Genomic DNA, 24,122 nt, shown 5'->3' on the forward strand with positions numbered 1-24,122 from the left:
AATGGCCCTGATTTTGCAAGCCTTTGGCATACAGAGCTCCCACTGAGTTCAGTAAGACACAGAGCTTTGTGTAACTGAGAGCTCACTGTACCAGACTTGGGAATGTTGAGTTTGCTCTGCCTAGTCGTTGTCCTTCATTTAGAAAAGTATAAAGCCTCATCAGTGGATTATTTCTTAAAGATTGAAGGTCTTGCTGGACAGGAAAAAGACTACTTGACCCACAAAGCAGCTAGTTTTGGTGTATCTCTATCCCATCTCCCTGCTCTGTTAGTGCTTCAGTGCCTTGTTCTAAGAACTCCTCGACCTCCTTGCATTTCTCATCTCAGTCTCCAAGCTCTCAAGGATTACAACAGCATGGTCTGGTCACAGGGGAATGATGATGACCTGGATATTCTCCACATGACCCATTTTCAATTCATGGCAGCCTAGTGCCCTGATTTGGTTCACAAAGCAGCTCCAGAGGAATGTCCTCCTGACTGAGAATCAAGGTCTCACAATATGAAATGGGAAAAAGATAAAATGAAATAATAAAAAGGATTAAATGAAAGAGAAAGAAAAAGAAAAGAAAAATAGATATTGTACTATAACAAAACCATGGCCACCTAGAACAACCCATTTGTCACTATGCTATATACCATGGCCACCCAGATCTTCACAGCAACAAAATATACAGAATTCAAATTACATCCTGCTCCAAAAGCATAGGCCTTGAACCAATGGGAACTCTCCTATCAGCTGTTAGCAGTATAGGTTTTATGACACACAGTTCAGCAATTCTGATTCCATCCTGAGGAGGGCAGTGGTGTGTGCACACACATGGCCATAAACACACACAACATGATTCATTACAATATTAAGAAAACTAAAATCAACTTCTTTCTTCAGGCATGGACTGTCAAGTGTTAATGCTTTTGAACATACTCTAACACAATTACTATATTTATTACCTCAAATAAAAATAACAACACATACCATACGTAGCTGCTTTCATCAAGGATCTCAAACTGCTTTTACAAAGATTAATGAACTATGCCTCACAATCCCCCCACGATGTGGCTAAGCATTTTACAGACGGGAAAACTAAGGCACAGAGATGCTATGTGACTTGCCCAAGGTCAGTTTCTGTCTCTAAGCAAACTCTAGCAAACAGCATGATTCACAATTTGTGTAGAACTTCACATCAAAGCTCTAATGGTCTTCAGTAGACCAAAAAAAGGAGGGTGGCAAGAGTGCTGGAGAGGTAGACCTTGCCTGCTGAGATTGGAGACTCCAATGGGGGTTGCCAACCCTCCAGGATCGTCTGGGAGTCCCCCAGGAATTAAAGATTAATCTTTAATTAAAGATTATGCCATGTGATGAAACCTCCAGGAATACCAAACTTGGCAACCCTAACTGTGTCCTCTCTTGACATTCTCCACATTGTTATTTTCTCTTTCGCTGCTCTCAGAGTGCAATTAGCTTGATTGAGACAATGTGTGCTCAGGTGGCATCACATAGATAAAGACAGGAAAAGTCACAGACAGCCTGGCTGAAAACAGCAATTTTCTGCCTTTGATGGAATAGACATGTATTATTGATATTATTTCATTGTCTTCAAGGGAGCTGAATAAAATGATGAATAATGAGGAAACAAAGGCCAGTGGCTGATGCTCAGCATTGCAGGCTATCAAAAGCCCATACACATCAGGAGCCCATGAATGCTTCACAATATAGCTGCACTTTCACGGGGTCTTAACATGCTTATGGCACATGGAGTGTATGGTTTATTGCTCACATCCTCCCATCCCATCGTGTTACTCTTGGTGGGGGTGGGGTGGTAGGGTCTTTGCTTTCCAGCGACCATGGTTCCTCTTTCCAGGTAGTCGTAAACTAAACTTGATGATTAAAGTCCTGTTTCAGAGGAGACAGTTATTGTTAGGAGAGTCTCAGCTGCCTGCTTACAAGACAGACAAACTAGGAATGGGCCAAACCAAAGGTTACCAGTGTTGTGAAAAAGGTCTAGAGATCAGATCAGGGGTGGTCAATCAGTTCTTCCACTTTTGCAGACTAAGGTCTAGATCTCCATGGAGTGCACAAGCAGGGAGCGCAAGACTGTGGCACTCATTTACAGGGGCGAGCAGAGGTCACGTGTGAGCCCAGCTGAGGTTAAGTGCTGGGCTAAGTGCTCTGCACTGAGCGGTCTTAGGTCTCATGTCCCTTTTGCATCTACTTCCTTAATATCCAGGGTTCAGGGTAAAAAAAGGGGTGAAGGTGGGGCTGGGGTGAGCAGAGTATGAGTATGTCTGAGGAGAAAGCCGGGGGGGGGGGGAGGGAGGGGGCAGGGAAGGTACCATTCTTCCCTGGTACCTTAAGCATCCTGACAGGCTTCACTGCTCCAGTTAGACAGCAGTGGGCATGGCAGAGACAAAGCAGTAAACTCACTGAGGCAGGAACGGGGTTGTCCCTCCAGAGCATCGCATTTGACTTTGTATTTATGTACTCTGCACCTGTGCTGGGCAATACCAAGCCTAAGACAGCAACTGGACCAGTCAATACCCATTGCCTACCACTCATCTGCATGCTTAACATGTCACTTGCCCAAGTGCTACTGCATAGCATAGAGCTGGACAGCTGATCACACATTTCATACATGACACAAGGATAGGGAGATTCAAGTAGCTTGAAGTTCTCAGTGCTCCAAGAAACAGAGGAGTAATAATAATGCTTTGTGTTTCATCAGAGGCAGCGTGGTGTAGTGCATAAAACTAGGAGTCAGGAAAGCTAGGTTTCATTCTTAACTGTGCCACCGGCCGGCTGCATATCTCTAGCCAAGTGGCTTTGTCCCTCTGCTTCCCCTCCTGCCATTTGTCTGTCTAACTGCTTTAGATTATAAACTCTTTGTGGCAGGGACTGTGTGTCTGTACCACACCTAGCACAATGCTGCTGTCAGAATGATCAGAGGACTTTAAAGGGATTTATAAATATTAAATAACCCTCCTAACACCTCTGTAATGTAGGTTTATTCTTATTATTAATTTTATAGATAGATAAACTAAGGCACTGAAATAGCAGGGGGCCTTGTTCGAGGTTTCATAATGAATTAGTGACACAGTTGGAGATGGAACCCAGGAGAGTCAACTTCCAATGGCTTGTTCTCAGGGCTAGATTGCAACCTGTCCTAGGGAATCTGTTCAATTGTACAAGGCCAAATGTGGCCCATTAAGAGCTGTCTAAATGTGTCACTTCCTTAAGGGACACAAATCCATTGCTCCCAAGTACAGCTTATGTTTGGGTTTTGTGGGTGTGTTTCAATGTATGAAAGTTAAAGGTTTGCAAAACAGAGTGATTAATGGAGCCTGGAAACCGACCCCACCCAGTGGAAAGATAAGGAACAGCAAAGGCAATTTGACATGCAATAATAGTGAGATGGTTGCTGCCTTGGTCTTTGCAAAACCTTTGTATTCCAGCTTGATATTTCCTTCATTGCACACAACACAGGTCTCCTCTGTGTGCTGTGATGGTTCGCTGCCTTCCCTGTCCCACTGCTGCCTTACATTCCTGGCACCTCAGAGAGGGTCATGGTAGTTTATCTTCAACGCTGCCCTCAGGATCAAATAATTTACTAAACTCCTTTATTAAGTCTCCACTACACCAAGGTATCCACTAGCATTACACAAAGGTAAGTTACCTGTATTGGGTGACCACTTCTCCAGCATGACCAGTATTGGATCCACATATAACAGCACCCTGTCCAAGGTGAGCAGCTAAAATGATCTGGGATGTCTAAGGCCATAAGACACAGACTGATTCTACTCTCATTTACACCATTTGTACACAGCTGTAGGCTTCAGTGGGGTGCCTCTTGATTTCTCTCAGTGTGAGGAAATAAACTCTGCATTTAAAATATGGCTTTATTTGTATTACAATAAAAGCACCTGATGCTTTATAAACAATCACATTATTGCAGGATCAAACTAGTCTAATTGAATCTTTCCTGGGAATCCCTTCAACTCTTCATGTCAAACACCCAGCCATGTTTATTAACAGACCCTTCTTCCCTGAGTGGTGGTTTAATGTACGATTCACTGTATACCACCCTTGAGTATAACAGGAACACTGAAATAGCTGATGCTGATACAATATTCCCTAGTGAGCTGATATTTACCCTGTTACTACTGTACCCTTCCAAAGCCACCATTGTATAGAAGGTTGGCTCCTTATCAGCAATGGTGCAACTTGTCAGTCTGAGTCTAAATGCCTTCCATTGACTACTGGGGCTATTTTTAAGCCCATTGCCTATTCTTGTGACCAACACCCTTGTGTGTGACACCCAGGCTAGGTCAGGCAGCCAGACATCACAAAATGCAGCCTGAGGCACCCTCATGCCTTGCAGCTGTCACATTTCCCTTGGCCTGGCTTCCCAACAAAGGAGGCTGGAGAAGTTAACTCCCAGTTCAGGGGCTGCATCTCCACTTCCGACAAGCTCACACCCCGCAACCTTTGCTTCACAGTCTTATATTGCTTGATATTGGAGTTTTGTGGATGCAGTGAGAGTGCATGCATTGTTGTGGGTGCGTTGAAGGTGCACACATTTATGCGTGCATCCCCATTGAACCCTCCAAAAAGTGCTTCTCCTTTACTGGGCTTTTGTTTGTCCCTGACAGAGCTCTCAACATGATGGCACTATAGTGCAGAAGAAGGATGGAGTGTTTCAGGGGCCAGGGAACTGAAACTATCCAGCAAACTCCATAGGATTTGAAGTTACCCAGGTGAACCCCAACACTGGCCCCACCACCCCTTCCAATTCGCCACCAGCTATTAGAGCTTAAAATGTGGCCCCTGATCTACAGCATCCTCTGACTTGCTCTTTTCGTGATCCAATGTGGAAGTGACTCCCTACCACACAGAGTCTCTTGTCTTCATGGGCAAAGTGTCAGGCCTAGCAAAGGAATTGTCCTTGGAGTCACTTCAGTTTCAGGGTGAAGATTGCTGAGGAGATAAAGGTGTAGCTGGGAATGGGGTCAAGTCAGGGAGGGCAGTTGTCTTAAGAGGCAGCCAGGGGGGGTGATCTGAATGAATACTCCTGCTTGGACTCCCAGAGTCCTGACACTAAAGTCTGAGGCCTTATCTCTGGTAGAGTAGTTAAATTTAAATCGGGGTTGTGGTTCAGGCCTTCTAAGTGCAGGATCCTTCCCAAGCTTTTTGGGATGCTCTGAAGCATTCGAAGCACAGCTAGCTTGGGAGAAGCCCAAAGGCTTGTGTGTCTCTAAACCTTCTCTGAATCTCTAGAGAACAACACTGGGCTGGTTGTCTCACAAGAGCAGCCCTTCTGAGGGCATCTTCTTGTTTCTATTTCTGGTCCTGGCTGGAAGCAGGAATTTCAGAGAAAGCTGCAAAAGGTATTAGCATAGGCAAACTGAGAGGGCAGTCTGAGTTTGCGGGCTAATGGGGTCTGAACTGCAAGTTCAGATCCAGATCTGAGCACCCCTAAAGTTCACAGCTATGTGGTTAGTTCATCTCATTGTAGAACAAAGGACCAGCACCAAGTTTAGGTCTGGATCAAGTTCAAAGGGTGGGATGGATTTGGTTTGGATGTTTTTCTAGTACTAAGTGAAGGCTTTGGAGATGAAAAGATCCCTTATTTCACTTGAACCTGTACATGCCTACACCTCCCTGGAACCCACATTTGCCATTTGCCATCCCTAATCTGATGCTTTCCTCTATGCAGGCAAAGAAGACTCCAAAATCCATTGTTTATGGATGACTTCCATTGTTTATGGATGTCAGGGTGACTTCGGAGTCTGCGACTGAAAAGTCAAGTGTCACCTTCCTACCAGTTGGATGGATGTAAGTAAATAAGCACATGTAGCAGGCACATACATGGGGGATGACTCCAGAGCTCCTGTAAATTAGCTAAGTGCAGGGGATAAAAGAGAGAATCTCCGTCAGTTATGTAAGAGAAGTGCACCCCTTTTGGTTGTTTTAACCAAATAGAATCACAGAGGTTAAAAAAACTACAGCATTTTCATCCTATTTTTCGAACCTGATACCATCTGCCAGAGATTTAAAGAAAGGGATTCAAGTGCACAATTAACCAAAAAGAGCACATTCTCAAAATCAGCTTTAACTAAAATAATCAAAAGTACCAAGTGCTGTTACCCAGGGTTTCTGGATTGAGGGTACACTTCTAGAACGCTGACCAAAACAAAACTTGGAGAAGACAGGCTTGCTTTTCTACTTCTTTACATCATTTTTATGCCAGTCCAATTCCAGTGCAGTCCAATGGAGTTAGATTGGTGTAAAAATTATGCAACCCAGTGGAAATCAAAGCCCTAGGTTTTTTTATAAAACTGATACACCAAAACACCCCAAACGTATCATTTTGTCCATCATTTAAATTGTTTGCAGAATGGAGGTGCCGGCAAGTCCTAAAGGTTCCTTCATACTCACACAGAGCTCATCCCCAAGAGAGCAGGGATTCAAAGGGGGCCAGCTGTTCAAACAATTCCAGGAAACCTGTGTACAAATCTGACTTTTTTTTTTCTCTTCAGAAAATGAGCCTTAAAAAAAGAAACAACAGAAAACAACACCTCCCCCACCCCAATCCGCAAACTGGAAGCCTTGGAAATCTCCAATGAACAGGCAAAAAGCAAAGAAGCAAAGCAAATCATAATACTTGGGGACCGACAATCCACATTTCAGTGGAGTGAAATAAGTATATCCCAGCTAGACACCAGTCAGAATCACGTGTTCTGGATACAGCAAGAAGATCTTATCAGCTAGGTGATTTCATGCCTTTATTCAGGCTAATTTTCCCTCGGGAGTGGGAAACCATAAACCAAAACAACAAACTCCAGTTGTTGGATTTTTTTTTTAATCCAAATTCAGCTCTGCTAGGCCAGCCCCAAAACATTTGTTTTAGCAAGATTAGCTCATTTCCAAATTCATGGTACTATTTTTGGCATCCAGACATGTGTACCTCTGCCAACTCTCCCCAAGCGACAGTACTTCTGAACTCTTTCATGTTTTACAACTGCTCTGTGTTGTCTGAGGATTTTGCTACAAGCGGGAGAAGACATCACTTCGTTGGGTAGTTGGACAATTTTTCTGCACTTCATCATTGCACGGCTGTGTTTTTACAGGACAGCTAATGCTCCCTTGGCACCCAGAAGATTTGCGTGAGAAGACAACAAAAGGAGGCGGGAATGGTGGGGGTAGGAAATACAATCCACTGTCAGTATTCTTTAACTATATCAGCACTTTCTGAGGGAAGGACAACAGAGGGTTGGAATTTATTCTATTCACCATCAATCACAATGAGCCAATAATGGCCCAAGGTTTTTGTGGAGAGTCTGGAAGGCTGGGTATGCAGGGCCACAGGCGGAATTCCATAATCCTGCAATTCTGGAGGTGGAATTCTCCATCGTAAGTGGAGGGCTCAGTGCTGTGACCCCTCTCTTCCTTCTGCAGATTAAGTTCTATGGCATGGGCTCTTCACTGGCCATCTGTCAGCAATTTCTCCCCACCTCCAATCCCCAGAGTGCAGGACTAAGAAAGAGGCTCACAACTTTTCAGATCAGATCTCATTGCATTGATCACGCGTGTCATCCCTCAACCTCCAAGAGACTCCAGGTCTGTGGATCTGGTGCTGTATCCACTAGAAAGTCTCCCATTGTCATTAGTGGGCATTGGATCAGGACCTACCTGGCCTGCTGGCTGGTTGCCTCAGCTTCCCTTCTTAGGTCTGTGGGCTCTGCCATATTCAACAGAAGTAACTCCTTACCATAGTACTGAAGAAATGCAATGCTCATAGCTCTGATACTCCTGGGCTAGCTGTAAGCACAGAGCGGGGAGAGATGGCTCCTTGAGGGTACACCTACACAGCCCACGGCAGTGCGCCTCCCAGCCCAGGTGGACAGACTCATGCGGCTTGCACTACCATGCTAAAAATACTTGTGGAGACATTGCAGGGTGGGCTAGAGCTCGGGCTCCGACGCCTAGAGAGGGGGTGGGTATCCGAGCCTGACCTCCAGCCTGAGCAGCAATTTCAAAGCATTGCCTACACAGCTATTTCTAGAGTGTAACTGTGAGCCCTGCAACCCTGTGTCTGTTGACCTGGGCTGGGAGGCTCGCTGCCATGGGATGTGTAGACATATCCAAGAGTCAAGGATGTTTTCATCCTTGTTTTTCTTCCCTTCCCCCTTGAGTGTTTCCTATATTCCCCAGATTGTTCCAGATCTCTTACTTTATGAACGAGGCTGGGATCCCCCTGGCTACTCTCCTCGTCTTCTGAACTCTTCTGTTCCTCATCCGATGTGACGTCCTCCACGGGTACCACAGAGACAGGGCACACCTTGTAAGGCTCGGTATAGGCACTGTAAGCAAAAGGAACAGATCAGCCCATTGCATTCTCACCATGCACTCCTCGTCACTGTTACTCAGACATAAGTGTTCCATAGGTAGCCCAGACGCAGCTAGTGGCAGGTAAACCATGTAGGTCTGTTAGACTTGGGGAGCAGGATTCCTGGAACTTCCTGCTTTTTGACAGTAAGTTCAGAGGCTACTATGAATGTGAAACATCATAGAAGGAAAGTTAACAAAACTCTTTAAACCTCCCAAAAAGTATGGTGTTTTGGTTCAGTCCAAGCTTGGGGCAGTAGTTTGACCAGGTTCATATTTTAGGGCCACAATTCGAACTGGTTTGCCCTTTGCTAGACACAACCACCCCAAAATGAATATAATAAAATAATGACTAACAATGCTAATTAATAATAGAGCTTAGATACTGAGGTGCTGGGTTCTCTAGGGATACTTCAGATCAATAAAACAGCACAATAGTAACACCAATAACCATAGATAAAGTGCTAGGCATGCGCTCAAACCAAATCCTCAGATCTAAATATTTGTGAATTGATTCAGTGGAATCTGAACGTAGATCCAGATTCCGCAGCTCTGGCTCATCTCTGTATTTGATCGCACCTTCCACCTGAGGATCTCAAATCATTTTGCCATTGTGGATGAATCATGAGCCTGAATGCCAGTCACAGAGTACTATGAAGGTGGCCATGGGTGAGTTAGTGTGACTAAGGGCTGGATTTGCCCTGGATTTCACCTAGAAAGTCCACTAGGAAGGGAGTTTACAACAGTACATATAGGCTGCAATTTCACTGGCACTGGGGTAAAGGTGAATGGGGCAGAGGAGACCTCCACAACCCGAAATGTGGAGAGCACAGGCTAGGGAGAAGCCATGGCCAGAGAAATCACTGATCTCCTGGGGAGTATCTATGGTGGGAGCTTCATTTCCCAGAGGAAACTAAAGCTGTCCTACCAAGGTATAATCCCCCAAGGAATGGCTGCTGGTGGAAACATCACCTGCCCATCCTCAGTATGAATCAGCACTGCAGTGACTGGACACCCACTGACACAGAAAAAGGTTTTTTTGCCAAAGGTTAGAGCATGAATCTAGCCCTTAGTCCCTATGCTCTGAGGGCCCAATCCAAAACCTGCTGAAGAGAATGACTGTGGACCAGGCCTGATTTTTCTTTCAGGAATGCAGCTCCCCGCTGAGGAGAAATTATTTGATTTTTACATTTATTTATAAACAGTTAGCTCTGTCACAGCTCCTCCGAGATCCTCATTGCCGGAGTGCAGTGGAGATCTCTCCAATGGTTCAGAGGGGAGAGAAGCTTCGGGGAGCTGCTCTGCATACTCTGCGGCAAGAGGATGGTTGTAGGTAGAGAGGTTGAGCCTGTTCTGTTCCTAAGCATTGTCTTCCCTTGTTTATTATTAGTGTCTGTGGTTTTTCAGTGTGGGCGGCATCACTGCACTTCCTAAACCCTGCCTAGCTGCAACAACAAAGGAGCCTCTGTGGATCAGCTCCACCCCTCACTTCCAAGTTTTTATTGATGGTAATTGCTTTATTACTTTACTTTCCTCACTCCTAGTGCCTGAAATATATACAACTCTAAGGCCAGCTTATCTTCACTAACCCTCTCATCCATCAGGGAGTCTGACACTGTGGAGTCACAGGCTGCCGTTTTATAAGTGATGTATGTGGGTGGCACTGGCAGCAGAACGCTAGGGGCAGATGCTCCCAAAGCCATATCATTTTAAAGGAGTGTCTAGACAAATTCTATTAGTGTTAGGGGGCTATATTTCTACTGATATCCCATCCTCCTCTGGTTCTGCTACCTATGGTCTGTCCTCAGGCTGAGTCAGGCTTCGAGGCGTAACTCTTTTCTTGAATCTCTGATTGTCTTAAACTCTTCTCCCATCCTAATACCAAGATCCAAAACTCATCAAAATCAATGGTGGGCTTTCCATTGACTTCAGCGGGCTTTGGATCAGGCCCTAAATAAAAGTATCTCCTTCTCATGTACTAACTCTGCTCCACCAGCTCTGCCTCACTTCATCCTACACCCTGTCCTACTCCCTACACTCCCTCGAGCTTCTCTCCTCATTTTTCTCTTTGACTTTTCTGTCCCCTTCTTGCTCCCTCACCTACCTATGCTTCAGCCTCCCAACCCAATATAAACCTCATGCCCTCTCTCATTTCCTTCAAAATCCTTATGAAAGCCCAGCTGTTCCTAAAGGCCATAAGTCCTCTGTGATGGGATGCTCACCCCACACTACAATGGAGGGGTTAAGGTGGCTCAGAAGGACTAATTAGCTGGCTAGGCTGCACCTTGGGGGAGACTAAGGCTTGATGACAAGCACTAATTGAAGATGTAGCCCATCTGTGCAGGAGTAGGTGGAGGCTTGAATAAAGCCAGGAAGTCAGAGCAGAAGGGGGTGACAGAGTGGAGGTCTGCAGTCACTCTCTCTGTCCAGGGAGGAGTGAAGGAGGAAACCCAGGGGCAGAGCAGACGCCTGGGGATCCACACCCTGAGGGAAGAAGTTACCCAGAAGGGTGTTGGAGAAGGAAGCCAGCAGAGGGCAGAGTAGAAAGAAGCCCATGAAAATGGCAGCAAGGGTTGAGATGGTGCAGACCTTGGCTGCTGATTGTAAGGTCCCTGGGTTGGAACACAGAGTAGTGGGCAGGCCCAGGTTTCCCTACCAGCTATTGCGGAAGTGGCACAGTCTTGATTGGGAAGACTGCGTGGAACGGTACCAGACAGAGGATCTGATGAGACTTTTTTACTCCAGGAGGGGAAAACTGTATAGTGTCCTGGCCACAGAGCCAGGCCTCGGAGAGGAAGCACTGCGACTCCTACACAGCAAGAGGGGCTGCAGCACCAGCGAGTGACAGAATGGGGCCTCAGTCCAGGCAGAGCTAATCCCCAGATGCAGCCACAAGGGGGAAGCCCAGTGATGAGTAGACCCTATCACAATTTGGTGGAGAATGCAGGCATGGCAGCTGACCAACACGAGGAGCCTGAAGGCCTGCAATTAGAGTTTCCAACTTTCTAATCTCACAAAACCGAATACCCTAGCCCCGTCCCTTCCCCGAGGCCCTGCCCCCACTCACTACATTTCCTTTCCCTTGGTTGCTCGCTGTCCCCCACCCTCACTCACTTTCACTGGGCTGGGGCAGGGGGTTGTGGTGTGGGACAGGGTGAGGGCTCTAACTGGGGGCACAGGCTTTGGGGTGGGGCCAAAAACGAGGGGTTGAGGGTGTGGGAAGGGGCTCCAGGCTGGGGGAGGGAGTTGGAGTGCAGGGGGGGGTGAGGGCTCTGCTGAGGGTGCAGGCTCTGGGGTGGGGCTGGGGATGAGAGGTTTGGGGTGCAGGAGGGGGCTCCTGGCTGGGGGGTGGGGCCGAGGGCTTCTGAATGTGAGAGGGGGCTGCTGGTTGAGGCAGGGGGTTGGGATGTGAGACTCTGTACGGACTCTGGGCTGGGGGTGTGGGCTCTGGGGTGGGGCCAGGGATGAGGAGTTCAGGGTGTGGGAGTGGGGTCTGGACTGGGGCAGGGGGTTGTGGTGCAGGGGGGAGTGATGGCTCCAGCTGGGGGTGCAGGCTCTGGGGTGGGCCCTGGGATGAGGGCTTTGGGGTGCAGGAGGGGGCTCCAGGATTGGGGGGGTCAGGGCTGGGGCAAGGGGTTGAGGCATGGGCTTACCTCGGGTGGCTCCCAGGCAGCGGCGCAGCGGGGCTAAGGCAGGCTCCCTGCCTGTCCTGGCTCCACACTGTGCCTGGAAGGAGCCAGCTAGGGTGACCAGATAGCCAGTGTGAAAAATCGGGACGGGGGTGCGGGGTAATAGGAGCCCATATAAAAAAAAGTCCCAAGTATCGGGACTGTCCCTATAAAATCGGGACATCTGGTCACCCTACCTCTAGCAGGTACAGCTCCTCGGTGTGTGTGTAGGGGGGGAGCCAGGAGGCTCCACACTTTGCTCTTGCCCACAGGCACCGTCCCCCCAGCTCCCACTGGCCATCGTTCCCAGCCAATGGGAGTGCAGAGCTGGTGCTCGGGGCAGGGACAGCAAGTGGATCCCTGTGCCCCCCCCAAGCTGGCTGTTTCGGGGGCATAGTGCAGTGCCAGGACAGGTAGGGACTAGCTTGCCTTAGACCCGCAGCACCACCGACTGGACTTTTAACGGCCCGGTCAGCAGTGCTGACCAGAGCTGCCAGGGTCCCTTTTCAACCGGGCGTTCCGATCGAAAACCAGACACCTGGCAACCCTACCTGCAATAGGGAAAGGACAGGGAAAGGGGACCATGGAGCCACCATGTGCGGAAGCCTTCTTTGCAGAGGGCAAATATACCCTACTGAGCTGGGCACCCTAAGCAAGGAACTGACTATGGCCATTGGGAATTAAAAATGGGCCACACTGGCCAAAGAGCCTGAAATAACATACAGTTTGGGAATAGAGCGTCCATCTCTTTGTTGTGTAATGACATCTGTTTATTCTCAGGACACACTACCAAGAGCAGAGTGCATGTTGGTTGGTGAATGACATGTGCTAAGTAATAAGTGCTCTAATGACTGTGTGGGCTTTTTGTGTGATATCACAGCACAGGGTAGCTGAAAACCTCTGTTAATTGTTGGCACATGAGTCACTAGTGAAAAGAGTGAGGCTTTTATTTTTCAATTCCTCCTCCCACTCATGTGGCTAGACAAGGATTCCCCCACTTCTCTAGCCCCCTTGGTGACTCTGCCCTCTGATAGAACGACACATTCTGATCCTGGTCAGTCCTCAGGTGAACAAAGTGACAGAAGACTAAGTATAAGAAATAAAAATATGCGACAATCACCTACAGAAGTGGCTCGAGCCAAAACCTGCCTAAGTCTGATCTCACTCACACCAGCATACAGAGGGTGTAACCCCGCTGCGATCAATGGAAAACTATTGTAAGGGAGAGGAGAAGGAAGTTTGGCCACTACAGCCTCTTAAAAGTTATTTTGCCTCATTAGCTGTGAAAAGGGCAAAGATAATGAACTTTGTCCTATAATGATGTATAATGAAGATGCCTGGAAAATGCAGAATTGTTCTGGCTAGATCCTCCAGCCTTGCAGGACCCCTGATTCCATGAATCAAGGGAAATACTGTGTACTGGAATGTAATATGCTGTAAGGCAGGGTTCCCTTCAGGATCTTTGTAGATTCTGAATCCTTCACTTCCTGACCTGTCTAGATTTGCTTCTATGTAATGCACCATCGATAAACTTGGATGATAATTATGCTAGAGTGCAGTCTCAATCCCCTGAAGCTGGTGACACAGAAAGTATTGAAATACCCACAAAGTTTTCCTCCTCTCTTTACAATTACAGGACTGAGGGCAAGATAAAGCCATGGGGTACGAGTTCCGTATACTTGGGAAATATTTTTGTTGAGAATCTAAGCTGTGCAAGTTGTATCAATGTACTATGGGGATGGGTGTCCTGACAATGCATGATGATGATTGATACTTTGGTACTTCAGCTTCTGATCCCGGGGGCGGGGGGGGGGGAGGGGGCAGAAATTTCTGAGACCAGGCAAAGGTGAATAGTGATCAAAAGAAAAGTTAAGACGACTCCTCTCTCTTCCTCTACCTCCCTTCCCCCCAAAAACGTGCAATTTGAGTTTGGCTGAAGGGTCATATTTTATCTGAACTGGTTCACTCATTTCTCGTTATAAACATCCATGAGTTAAACACACAGAACAAAAAGGCTCTTGAATTCCATCTCCTTCTGCCAGTGTTGGTTTGAAATTTGCCTGTTTAAAAGATTAAAGATTATTTCACTTAGGATCCACCATGACATGTTATCCAATATCATGGGGATGAGGAAAGACCTGGTAACCTAAAGCTTCTTCCCAAAGGATTATAATAATAATAAAAATAATAATTAATAATTTAATAATCTCTCATTAATTCTATCATGCATTTTTAAAATGACAAGTGATTTAGTGGCATTATCTTCTGAATGGGGCTGGAAAGAAATATGAATGAGAGATGGATTTTGGTGCCATAGATATTCAGGGCACACAACCTGCACAATTACAAATGTATCCCTTCTGCAATCATTCATATTCGATCCTGATTATTTATGGTGGGCAATATGTTCTCCTTCTCAGAAGCTATTATTCTCTACAGTGTAAGAATTTTAAGCAGAAAGAATCTCAGAAAGGGCAGTGGAAGAAGGCAGAGGAGCTGGGCTAAGTGTTCTTTCCTGCTCAGGGATATGAACGAGGGGGCGATAGGGCAGTAATAGAGAAATAAGTGCTTCTAAAATTCCCCTTAGTCCCATGTCAGAGATCAGAAAGTATATGCGTTTGAGATATTGGGAATTCTCTTTTTCTGACAAGTTTATCTGTTTGCCTAATAGATCTTGGATACTGCTCGTTGGGGGGGGGCACAATAAAAGAAATAAAGTTGCAAAGCCATCTTGCTTCACATGACACGCCAGATTCTTGATGGTAAAGTAAAGAGCAATGGACTTGCTATGATAGTAATATCTTGGATCATTGAGTCTAGAAATCAAAATACATCTCACACACACCAAGGATTGTCTTATATTCATATTTGCTCAGGGGGAAAATTGCTCAGGATGCTGTTGTGCCATGATATCCCAACAACTGCCTACTGCTAACTCATAACTGCAGGGTTTCTTGCATATTCCTAACTCTAGAGCAGCCAGTATTGGCCGCCAGTGGAAACAGGATAGTGGACTAGATGGCCCATTGGTCTGATCCAGTGTGGCAGTTCTTATGAAGTTTATATCAACAAGATGAAATACACCAGGGTGCACCCTCCCCCACCCCCGGTAGCTTAATGATGATGTACAAAGGTGTCATGTACGGATGGAATCACAGTGTGAAGGTGCAATACCATCACATTTAGGAGCTGCTTTGCAATGTTCAACTTTAATATTCCAGATTATCTGCTGTGGGAGTGCTAGGATGGCAAGATATAGGTCCTAGGAAAATCACAGATGTCCTATATGTTTGGGGACAGAGGTGACCAGAGTGTGTGAAACTCAGACGGGTTTGGTTCACAGAGATTTTGTGTACATTGTCTCCCCAGTTTTGCTTCATATGGATTTGCATGCAAGTCCCAAGGATAAACTCAGACTAAAGAGGTTTGCCTGACGTTAAGTTCATACCAGGCAAAACAATCAGCTTTTTTGCCATTTACCCCTGAAACCTCAAATCCTTAGGATTCACCTGAAATGTGACTCCAAATTTGCTTGAAACTCAGCTCCAAGTTTGCCAAAAGGTTTCTAGATCTGGGTAAATTTAGAGTGAGCTTTGGACTGGCAACAAATGCCCTCTGTATTTCCTCTAGTTTAAGGTATTCAATCAACCCCGCATCTCAGAACACCACAAACTTGGGGGGAAATCAGATTAGATATTAATTTAGCAGCTGGCCCTCTGTTTATACAGTGAACCAATCCAAACTGCACCCCCATCCCACAAATCTGAACCCTCTTGATCTTTAGACAAGTTTAGATTCAAATCTGAATTCAAACTCGGAGACACAGGCCTAGGTCTAGTTTTTCCATAAACTTTTCACACGGTTCTAGTAGCAAATGTTTTCATTCTGCTTCATGCCCAGGTCCCCTGCTCTCTGTGACCACTGATAGAATTATGTGCTCGTGTGGGGAAGAAGCTAAAGAAACTAACTGTTCCTTCGTTCAGACAAAGCATCTGTGGATTTAGAGCTAAAATGACAATGGATGATATTTTGCTTAGCCTGTTAGGTAATTCATCCACTGAATGTGTTGAGGGGAAAGCTAATCATGTTTTAATCCTATTTACTGCTCATGGTTTCGAGTTTGCAATCCAAGCCCTGGAGTTATACCTGCCGGGAGCTGTACCTGTCACTTTTTATTAAATATGTATTACTGCCCTTCTTTCCTAATATTCACTACAAGAGTCTCAGAACTCAAACTTTCTCCTGGCCACTGTATAGTGCGGGGGGACGTGAACCGTTCTGGATTCCCTCCATTTTTTTCTCCCATTGACTAGAGGGAGTAAAACTAGAACTTTTTGCTCCAGCCCCTTGAACTTCAATGATCCGTATAAAAAGAAGCCCAGGTTGGAATCACACCTCATTTTCATTTTACTTTTGAAAAACGCAAACCATTATGGAGATTGGGCATAACTGGACCCTTCACCTGACAACTCCCCTCCTTCCCCCTGAACGTAGGTGGTTCAGATAACTTGGAACCCAAATATGCAAAACCCAAACCTGGTCTCATTGACTGCACACCCTTGCCACCTACGCCTTCCCGCTCCACAGATCCTACATAAAAATGACACTTGCTCCAACCAAAGAAGGATGGACGTGGTTCTCTACAACTCATCCCACTGCTCTTGTCCCATGTGCAGAGAACCACAGGATGCTGATATAGGGTATTCCCTGCCAAGCAGGAGCTAAGCAGATCATGTCTCAATCTCTGTCCAAATTACAAAGGAACATGCTCAGCCTTGAGCTCTGATTCCGTCTCATTTTTTCATCCCAAACAGACCATTTATTATCACTTGTAAATAGCTCATTACTTTAGCTTTACCTAACTGGGACAGAAGATGTTTGCATGTCAGTGGGATCTTTTGATTCTCAGACTCAATGTGCAAAGCCTGGTTAACTCTGCAAAGCTCTCTTTGTGCTAAAGGAGACAGAACTATGTCAATTGCAACTTTACCCAAGGACTCTGACGGCTACTCTGTTTGTGCAAGTGCTTCATTCAGAGAGTAACTCCAGAACGATTGCTTTTATAGCCATCCTGGGAGGCAAGCAGTGCTGCAAACTCAAGACCATTTCACTTATCGTTTTGTTGGCTTCTCCCCCATCCCCCAAACTCTGAGCTAAGCATGAGGAATCAACACTGCAGCGCGGGGAGAATGAGCATCCAGGGGAAACGCTGGAACACAGAGCAGAAGTCAGCAGAATTCAATGGAGGAGAACAGGACAGCCATGGGGAAAGGAGAGCAATTTGTGAAGCCTCGGAGGGAAGGCACAGCTGAAATGCAGTTTCAGTAACAGAAATGCCAATCTCAACTGCTAAAGTTGACCGAATTTCCTTTTCATTCTGTGTCCCGCTCCCTAGATATGGGGGCCTGATCCTGGAAACTTTCTTTCGGCAAAAACTCCCATTAGAGGGAATGAAGACTTGCCTGCAATGAGGTTTCCATGCTCATTAGAGATGCATTGTGGACTGGTGAATTGTTCTGAAATGCTCTGTTTGGTGTTTTAAGGGATAGAGACTGAGACTTGCCCCACATGTCCATGCAGGGAGTAACGGAGAGTAAAACCCCTTTATGCCCCCGTGCAGGCTATCAGCATCATGCTGCATGCATGTTGGAGTAACCAGTTGCGGCACGCCCACTTATTCCCATCCTGGAGTAGGTGGATCAGGAGAGTGTTGGGAAAGGGTAGAACTTTAGCCTCACCCCCGTTCTTGTTTGAATGTTGTCATTCACTGCTGATATAGCCCAGAGGAAAATTAGCACTACCTGGAGCAAAGGAAGGGGTGAGGAATGGTGACTCAGTGGATAGATGTGAGGCAGACTGCTTCCTGGGGCTACTTAGGGGGTGGTGAAAGTCTACCTCTGAAATGGGTGGGGCAAAATTATCTTTTCTAATCCATAGAGAAGGCAGAAGATCCATCAAAGGTATAGTGATCAGCAGTTCAGATCAGAGAAGAAAAGTTTACCCCATCTATTTCATTAGTTCCCAAAGCTCACCAACAGATTTGGAGCATGTTTGATTCTATTATTTCACCTAGCTTCACTTGTAAAGAGATGGGGGTGCCTCCTTGTCCTCTTTCTTCAATGGAGAGCTGATTGTTTGAAACTTTTCTGATGAGAAATGGCTTTTCCATCAAAATAAAAATGTTTATGGAAAATGTTCCTTATGGCTGACATATTCTGGGGTTTTAATGAAAGCCCCAAAATAAAAAAAAAGTAAAAATTTTAAATTTTCAGTAAAACTTTTTTAGCTAACAAGTTTTTGAAAACCTAAAAATTCTTGGTTATGGTTTTTCATCAAAAAACAAACCATTTGCCGGACATTTTAAAAAAATGAAAATATTTTGATATTTCCAGTGAAAAACAATGGCATTTGTTTAGACCAGCTCTCCTACATCCCAACAGCGAAATTCCAGGGTCATGGTCCCCTTCTCTCAGAGGTGAATGATTTAAACAGAATACAGCTTACAAGAATACTTGGCTATGTAGGGGGACAGTTTTACCTGCTACCAAAGAAGGGTACCTAATAGCACGATGACAGCTGCGAAGCCAGCGTGCAACCTATGGCAGATTGTCTTGTTAACTTGCTGATGATATTTAAGTGGGCCTGTATCTTTCTTTATTAAAAACTCACAAAAGAGATGAGCTATGAAGTGGTAAAGAGGCTGCTAGCTCAGCACAAGCCAAAGCACCAGCAAAGCAGATAGAGGAATAGATGGGGAGGCTTATGAACAGCTTAGCCTGTTTCTCTCTCCCGCCTCTCTGAAACTGCCTTTCTGCAATTTGTAATTGTTTGTCCCAGCAGACGCAGAATTAAGTTTCCCGCTCTCTCCCAAAGATAAATGACTACATTATGCTCATGTAAGAGCACACTATAATTTGGTAAGAATGCCTGAGTATATTACTGTGGTAATCATTATGAATGAGGCTATTAAAGGCTAGTACACTAGCAAACCTTGCAATATTGCCTTCCTGTGGCACGGGACCTCATTTACTGGAGCACTTCACTCCAGCAGCTATGGTTTATTTTTAAAGGGATGATAGTGGATTGCACTGTTATGAAATTAGTAGGTCCTCTTGTCCAGCTCCAGAACCAATGCAGGATTGTTCCTTACAATATATTCTCCAGCACCTTCTCCTGACCAGTCTGACTGAGGTCCTGGGGCATCTTCCATCAATTTAGGGAGACTATTCCATAGTCTAATAAAGCTCAGTGTCAGAAAGTCCTTCCTGACATTCAGCATCCATTTTCCTTTGCTTAACTACATACCATTATCCCTAGTTATGTTCCCACGTTCTTATGCTATGCTAAAAATGTCTCCCTCCTGGAGCGTGGATCCTGAGCTACAGCTGAGGAACACTTGGCAATGGATGTGTTGTGCAAATGTGTCTTTAAGTCATCTTTCCACTCCCTCATTCTTGCGTGTCTCTGCACTGGGTCCAGTTGCCTGGGGCTGCTTACAGCAGCCTGCGGGATGCTATAAATTGTGCTGATTGCACTGAGATCAGTGCAGTTATGCCAGCAGGCAATTTGACAGCTAAATTCTAATCCCATCCCTGACACTGACTCACTGTGTGATCTTGGGCAAGTCAATTAACCTCTGTTAGGCATTCAGAAAAATGGGGATAATAATGCTTGCCCACCTTTAGAAGGAACTTTGAGATCTAGGATGATGTGCTGTACAAGTGTAAGGAATTATTATGTAATGAGGAGCACAGACCATCTTGGTTGCCAAATAGGAGAATACCCATGTTGAGGAGAGGCCAGGGTTTGTGATCTACACTATTCTGTCCTACTAATGACCTCATCATTGACTGACTTGGGGCTGCCCTTTTACTTTCACATCAGCCCCCCATACTATGCTTTGGAAGTCTCATGGTTTGTTCAATTACAAGAAAGTGTTATTTTCATTACAGGTAAATAGGAAAAAGAGCCATGAGCAATAGATTGCAATGCTGTTTCTTCAGCACAGATGTGCATTCATTTCAATTTTATGGGTAATGTCCAGTTTGTGGGTGGGATTTTCAAAGGTGCCTGGGGCACCCAACTCCCATTGAATTTCAACTCCCTCAGATGACACTGAAAAACTCATCCTTAAACTTTTCTCTTTGCCTCTGGAAGCCCTGGGACTCACAGAGAACTAGCTGGCTGTTGCAGCTGCTCACATTAAATCCATCCAGCTATTCAGCTGACCCGAGGCATGGAGAAAACTCCTTTTTTGGGGATCCAAATGGCTCTCCACTTTTCTTAATTACACGTTTTGTTACTGCCTTTGGCAACATTGGAAAGGTTGCAGTCCAGAATCAAAGCTGATTAACATTTACTCTCCAGTGATTATTTTCTTTCCAGTCCACTCACATGTTGGCCCTTTCCATGCATGGAAAGAGCACATGTTTATTCTATCATCTCTGAGAACACACTGCGGGTTGCTGTGCACTGTGGTCCTTTTGTTTTGGTTCTCATGCTGGTTTCTCTGCACCACAATACAGAGCTTCACTCTCTGATATCCACAAATCTGGGAAGCCGGGATCTGCAATAGGCCTGCTTCAGACTGTTAAGAAATGGACCTGGGTTGGAATGCACTCACTCTAGTAGCTCGTGTTCTGTATGCCATGTACCTGCATACAATTTCCTCTGTGCATCTGGCAGAGAGAAATGGGATTCCTCCAGGCTATGTGAGATTTTTGAAAAGCAGCATAAGAAAGAATTCCTTGAGATGCTGAATCTGAGAGCTGATCATTCCTTTTACTTCAACAGGAGTTTCTCTGGTACCATGTGCTCCATTTGAACTGTGGGACTTCAGGAGAACCCATCTAGTGAGCAGACTTTTCCTCTGCCAGGGAGCATAGCCCATAAAACCTCACACTTCAAATGTTCCAAGGGCCTCAGATCATCCACTCCAATTTTATTCAATGGGCCTGAATATTTTATTAAAGCAATGAGGCATGCAACAGTGTATATAAAATGTTGGAGCAATTACATGCTCTATTTGTGCATGCAACTAGCCCTATATTATGTGTGCAAATGGGGTAACTGAGTACCCAAACAGCCGTGATTAACATGCAGCTACTTTTCACACACAGTCTTGGCAATTGCACACATGACCTGGGCATGAAATCACACGCGCATTTTTCATGTGGAATTGTGCATCCAATTTGTTTTTAATAAAGCGCTCTGGCCCAGATCTCCAAAGGTATTTAGGCTCATGAATGCTTATGCCTTTCCCCTGGCTTCCACCCTTGGAACAAGTGACCAGTGAAGGCTGCAGCTCTGCTGGAAAAGCATCAATGCTGAGTTTACTCTGAGATTCTCACACTGAACCCCTTGAGTGGGTCCCATGAGATAGCTCCCTTTTAATATCTTCATGGCCAAATGTCTTCTGCAAAGGTCAGTGTCATTAGGAAGACAGGGTAAGGCTGAGTATTCAATAGGCACTAGAAGATTTTAAAAGCAACCTGGCCTTTGCTTTCTATTGCAAGGTGGTTTGAATCTCTTCTGATAAGGGAACTGGTGCTACTCTTGATATTTCAATAGCAAATCTGTTTAGAAATTATTCTGAAAAGATAAAGTAGATAATAGACCCTGACTGGGTCTTTGGAACAGGTGAAGATGAGACCCCCACCCCCTTCTCCCCACACTGCCAGGGAATCCATGCCAGGTTTCACAATGAGCCCAGGACATGCTTAGACAGGACTTTGGGAGTTTGGTGAGTCAAGTGCAGTGTGAATACCCAAGTGGTCCAGACATGATCAATAAAGCTCATAGTTATGCACCTCACTATCCAGTCTCAGTGCTTTGAATTAAGAAGCTCCCAGTAAAGTGGGGCACAATGATAGTTACACATTATCCCCAGCAGCTTCCTATTTCTTTTGTCTTTAATCTTGATCAAGACGGACAGTACCGCTGACTAACAGCTGATTAGCAACTTGTTATTAGTTACAATCTTTTGCCAAGCAGCCTATTCAGACCTAGTAGCAGCTGCCCCAACTAAAATGCTGTAGCTTGAACTATCTTTGCTCGGGCATTTCTCATCTCAACTGCCATCTGGTGTTCCCTTGTACCTCGTGAAGAAAAGGTCTTCATGATTTCTTCCCTAACACTCCCCAGCATAGGGATATAGGGCTTGCCACACCAGATCAGCCCTAAAGTCTATCACGTCCAGAATCTTATCTCTAAAAAAGGCCAGTATTTCAGAGGGAGGCAAAAATCCCGCATAATGCATTTTACCAATGTTATATGTGGTAGGGAAAAAATCCTTCCTGACCCTTGCAGATGATCAGCATCAGATTACCCCAGTTCGAGCATACACAGCTGGGTGAACTTGGATCTCTTTCTAGAAAGCAACCAGCTCTTTGGTGGTGCTGCAGTGCAGACAAAAAGAACAGCAATGGGGTTTGTGTTTGTTTGCCAGCCTCCTTCAAAGTAAATGTCCCTTTAGTGGGGTTGGAGGGAAAAATATGCTACAATAGGAAATTTATCTTCACTTTCCCTGTTATTTCAGCTCAAAACCCAGTACCTCTAAAGTCATCAGGAATTTGCATGATGAGACTGCTATCTATTAAGATACTAATGTTCATCAAAGAGAAAAGGAGTACTTGTGGCACCTTAGAGACTAACCAATTTATTTGAGCATAAGCTCAAATAAATTGGTTAGTCTCTAAGGTGCCACAAGTACTCCTTTTCTTTTTGCGAATACAGACTAACACGGCTCTGAAACCTAATGTTACTCTGAAACCTAATGTTCATCACTTACTCTAGTTGTGTTATCTTTCTTACATTGCGTTCAAATGGACTCTAGTACTTCGGGCAACTTAAATAGCACATGCTTCCAGTATGTAAAGTGTGCCCCTCAATTTATTATCTTAAACTATCCCTGCAACGAGGCTAAGATTTTCTATAAAATTAACCATTATAGAGTCATAAATGTTCAAAGCCTCTGTAAAAGGAGATGTGCATTTCTTAAGTCAGCTAAATGATACTCTTCTTTAGATCATTAAAATTTCTGCAAAGTAAAACTTAATGTAAGCAATCAACTTGAATGCAGCAAAAGATGCTAATAAAAGTGGGTGGACAAAAAGTTCCATGGCTGACAATATCTCAACAGACACTGTAATCCCCAACTAATTCTCTTGCTTGTAGCAATGATATGGCTGAATGAGAGCAGATTGCAGACACATTATCTGCTGCTCCTCCAGCAATGGCCTGTAATCATTCCAAGAGTTAGCCAGTACAACAGACGACGCAATGGGCCTACTGGGACAGGCTAACCTTAACTGACTGAATCAGTACAAAAGGAGGTTTTGCAACAAAAGTCGTTTTGTTCAGCAGCACTTACATCATAAGTAGTTGAAGAGTTGATACCTACAGGATAGGAGAACTTGTACACCTGCAGCATAACAGGCTGGCAGTGTTTGCCTGAAACACCTTACTCCATTAACAGGTATTGATGCTGCTGGACAAGGGTTAAAGTAACTTGCTCATTAGATATAAGGGAGAGGAGCGTAGCTCTCAGGGGACAAAGGATCTAACACGTGGCCTCAGTAATCCCAAGCAAGAGGGAAACTATAGGAGCAGGAGAAGGTCTGAGCTGATCATTATATTATTATTTTGTTACTAAAGTGAAACCCCAGAAGGGGCCAAGTGTGGACTCTGCTTAGTGTGTGCTCTGTGTTGGTACAGCAGGTTGGGAAAGGTATCTGAACCCATGCAATCAGTGGACAGGAAATGCACTGAGTGCTGGTATACACTGCAGAGGGAAGAGCTGGCTGAATGCTATTCATAAAGAAACAAAATAAACTATCCCCAAATAAACGATTCCCAAATAAATGTTTTTGTTGTTGAAGCATTTCTGTGGATGGCCAAATATGGTTCATCAAATAACTTGCTTGCAGACTTTCGCCCCATCAATGAGCAAATACATTTTTTAAACTTTACTTTTTTAATTCACCCAACACTAGCGAGAAATATGAATTTGACTGGAGGTGTTGGAAGGGTAGAAGGGAATCAAAGAGGACTTCAGTAATGAGGGGCCCACATTTC

At 45.2% G+C, this 24,122-nt stretch overlaps 1 protein-coding gene across 3 annotated transcripts in view; it reads right to left on the reverse strand.

The window, feature by feature from the left end:
- FGD5 (FYVE, RhoGEF and PH domain containing 5) overlaps positions 1–24,122 on the reverse strand; it is a 154,780-nt gene that overhangs the window by 78,538 nt on the left and 52,120 nt on the right. For all 3 annotated transcript variants that reach the window (XM_074957599.1, XM_074957598.1, XM_074957600.1), the window contains exon 3: positions 8,225–8,354. In XM_074957599.1, the coding sequence (XP_074813700.1) occupies positions 8,225–8,354 (130 nt within the window). The remainder of the gene's footprint in view (positions 1–8,224; positions 8,355–24,122) is intronic.

The sequence above is a fragment of the Natator depressus genome, chromosome 7, assembly GCF_965152275.1.
Source record: "Natator depressus isolate rNatDep1 chromosome 7, rNatDep2.hap1, whole genome shotgun sequence".
Taxonomy (NCBI): Eukaryota; Metazoa; Chordata; order Testudines; family Cheloniidae; genus Natator; species Natator depressus.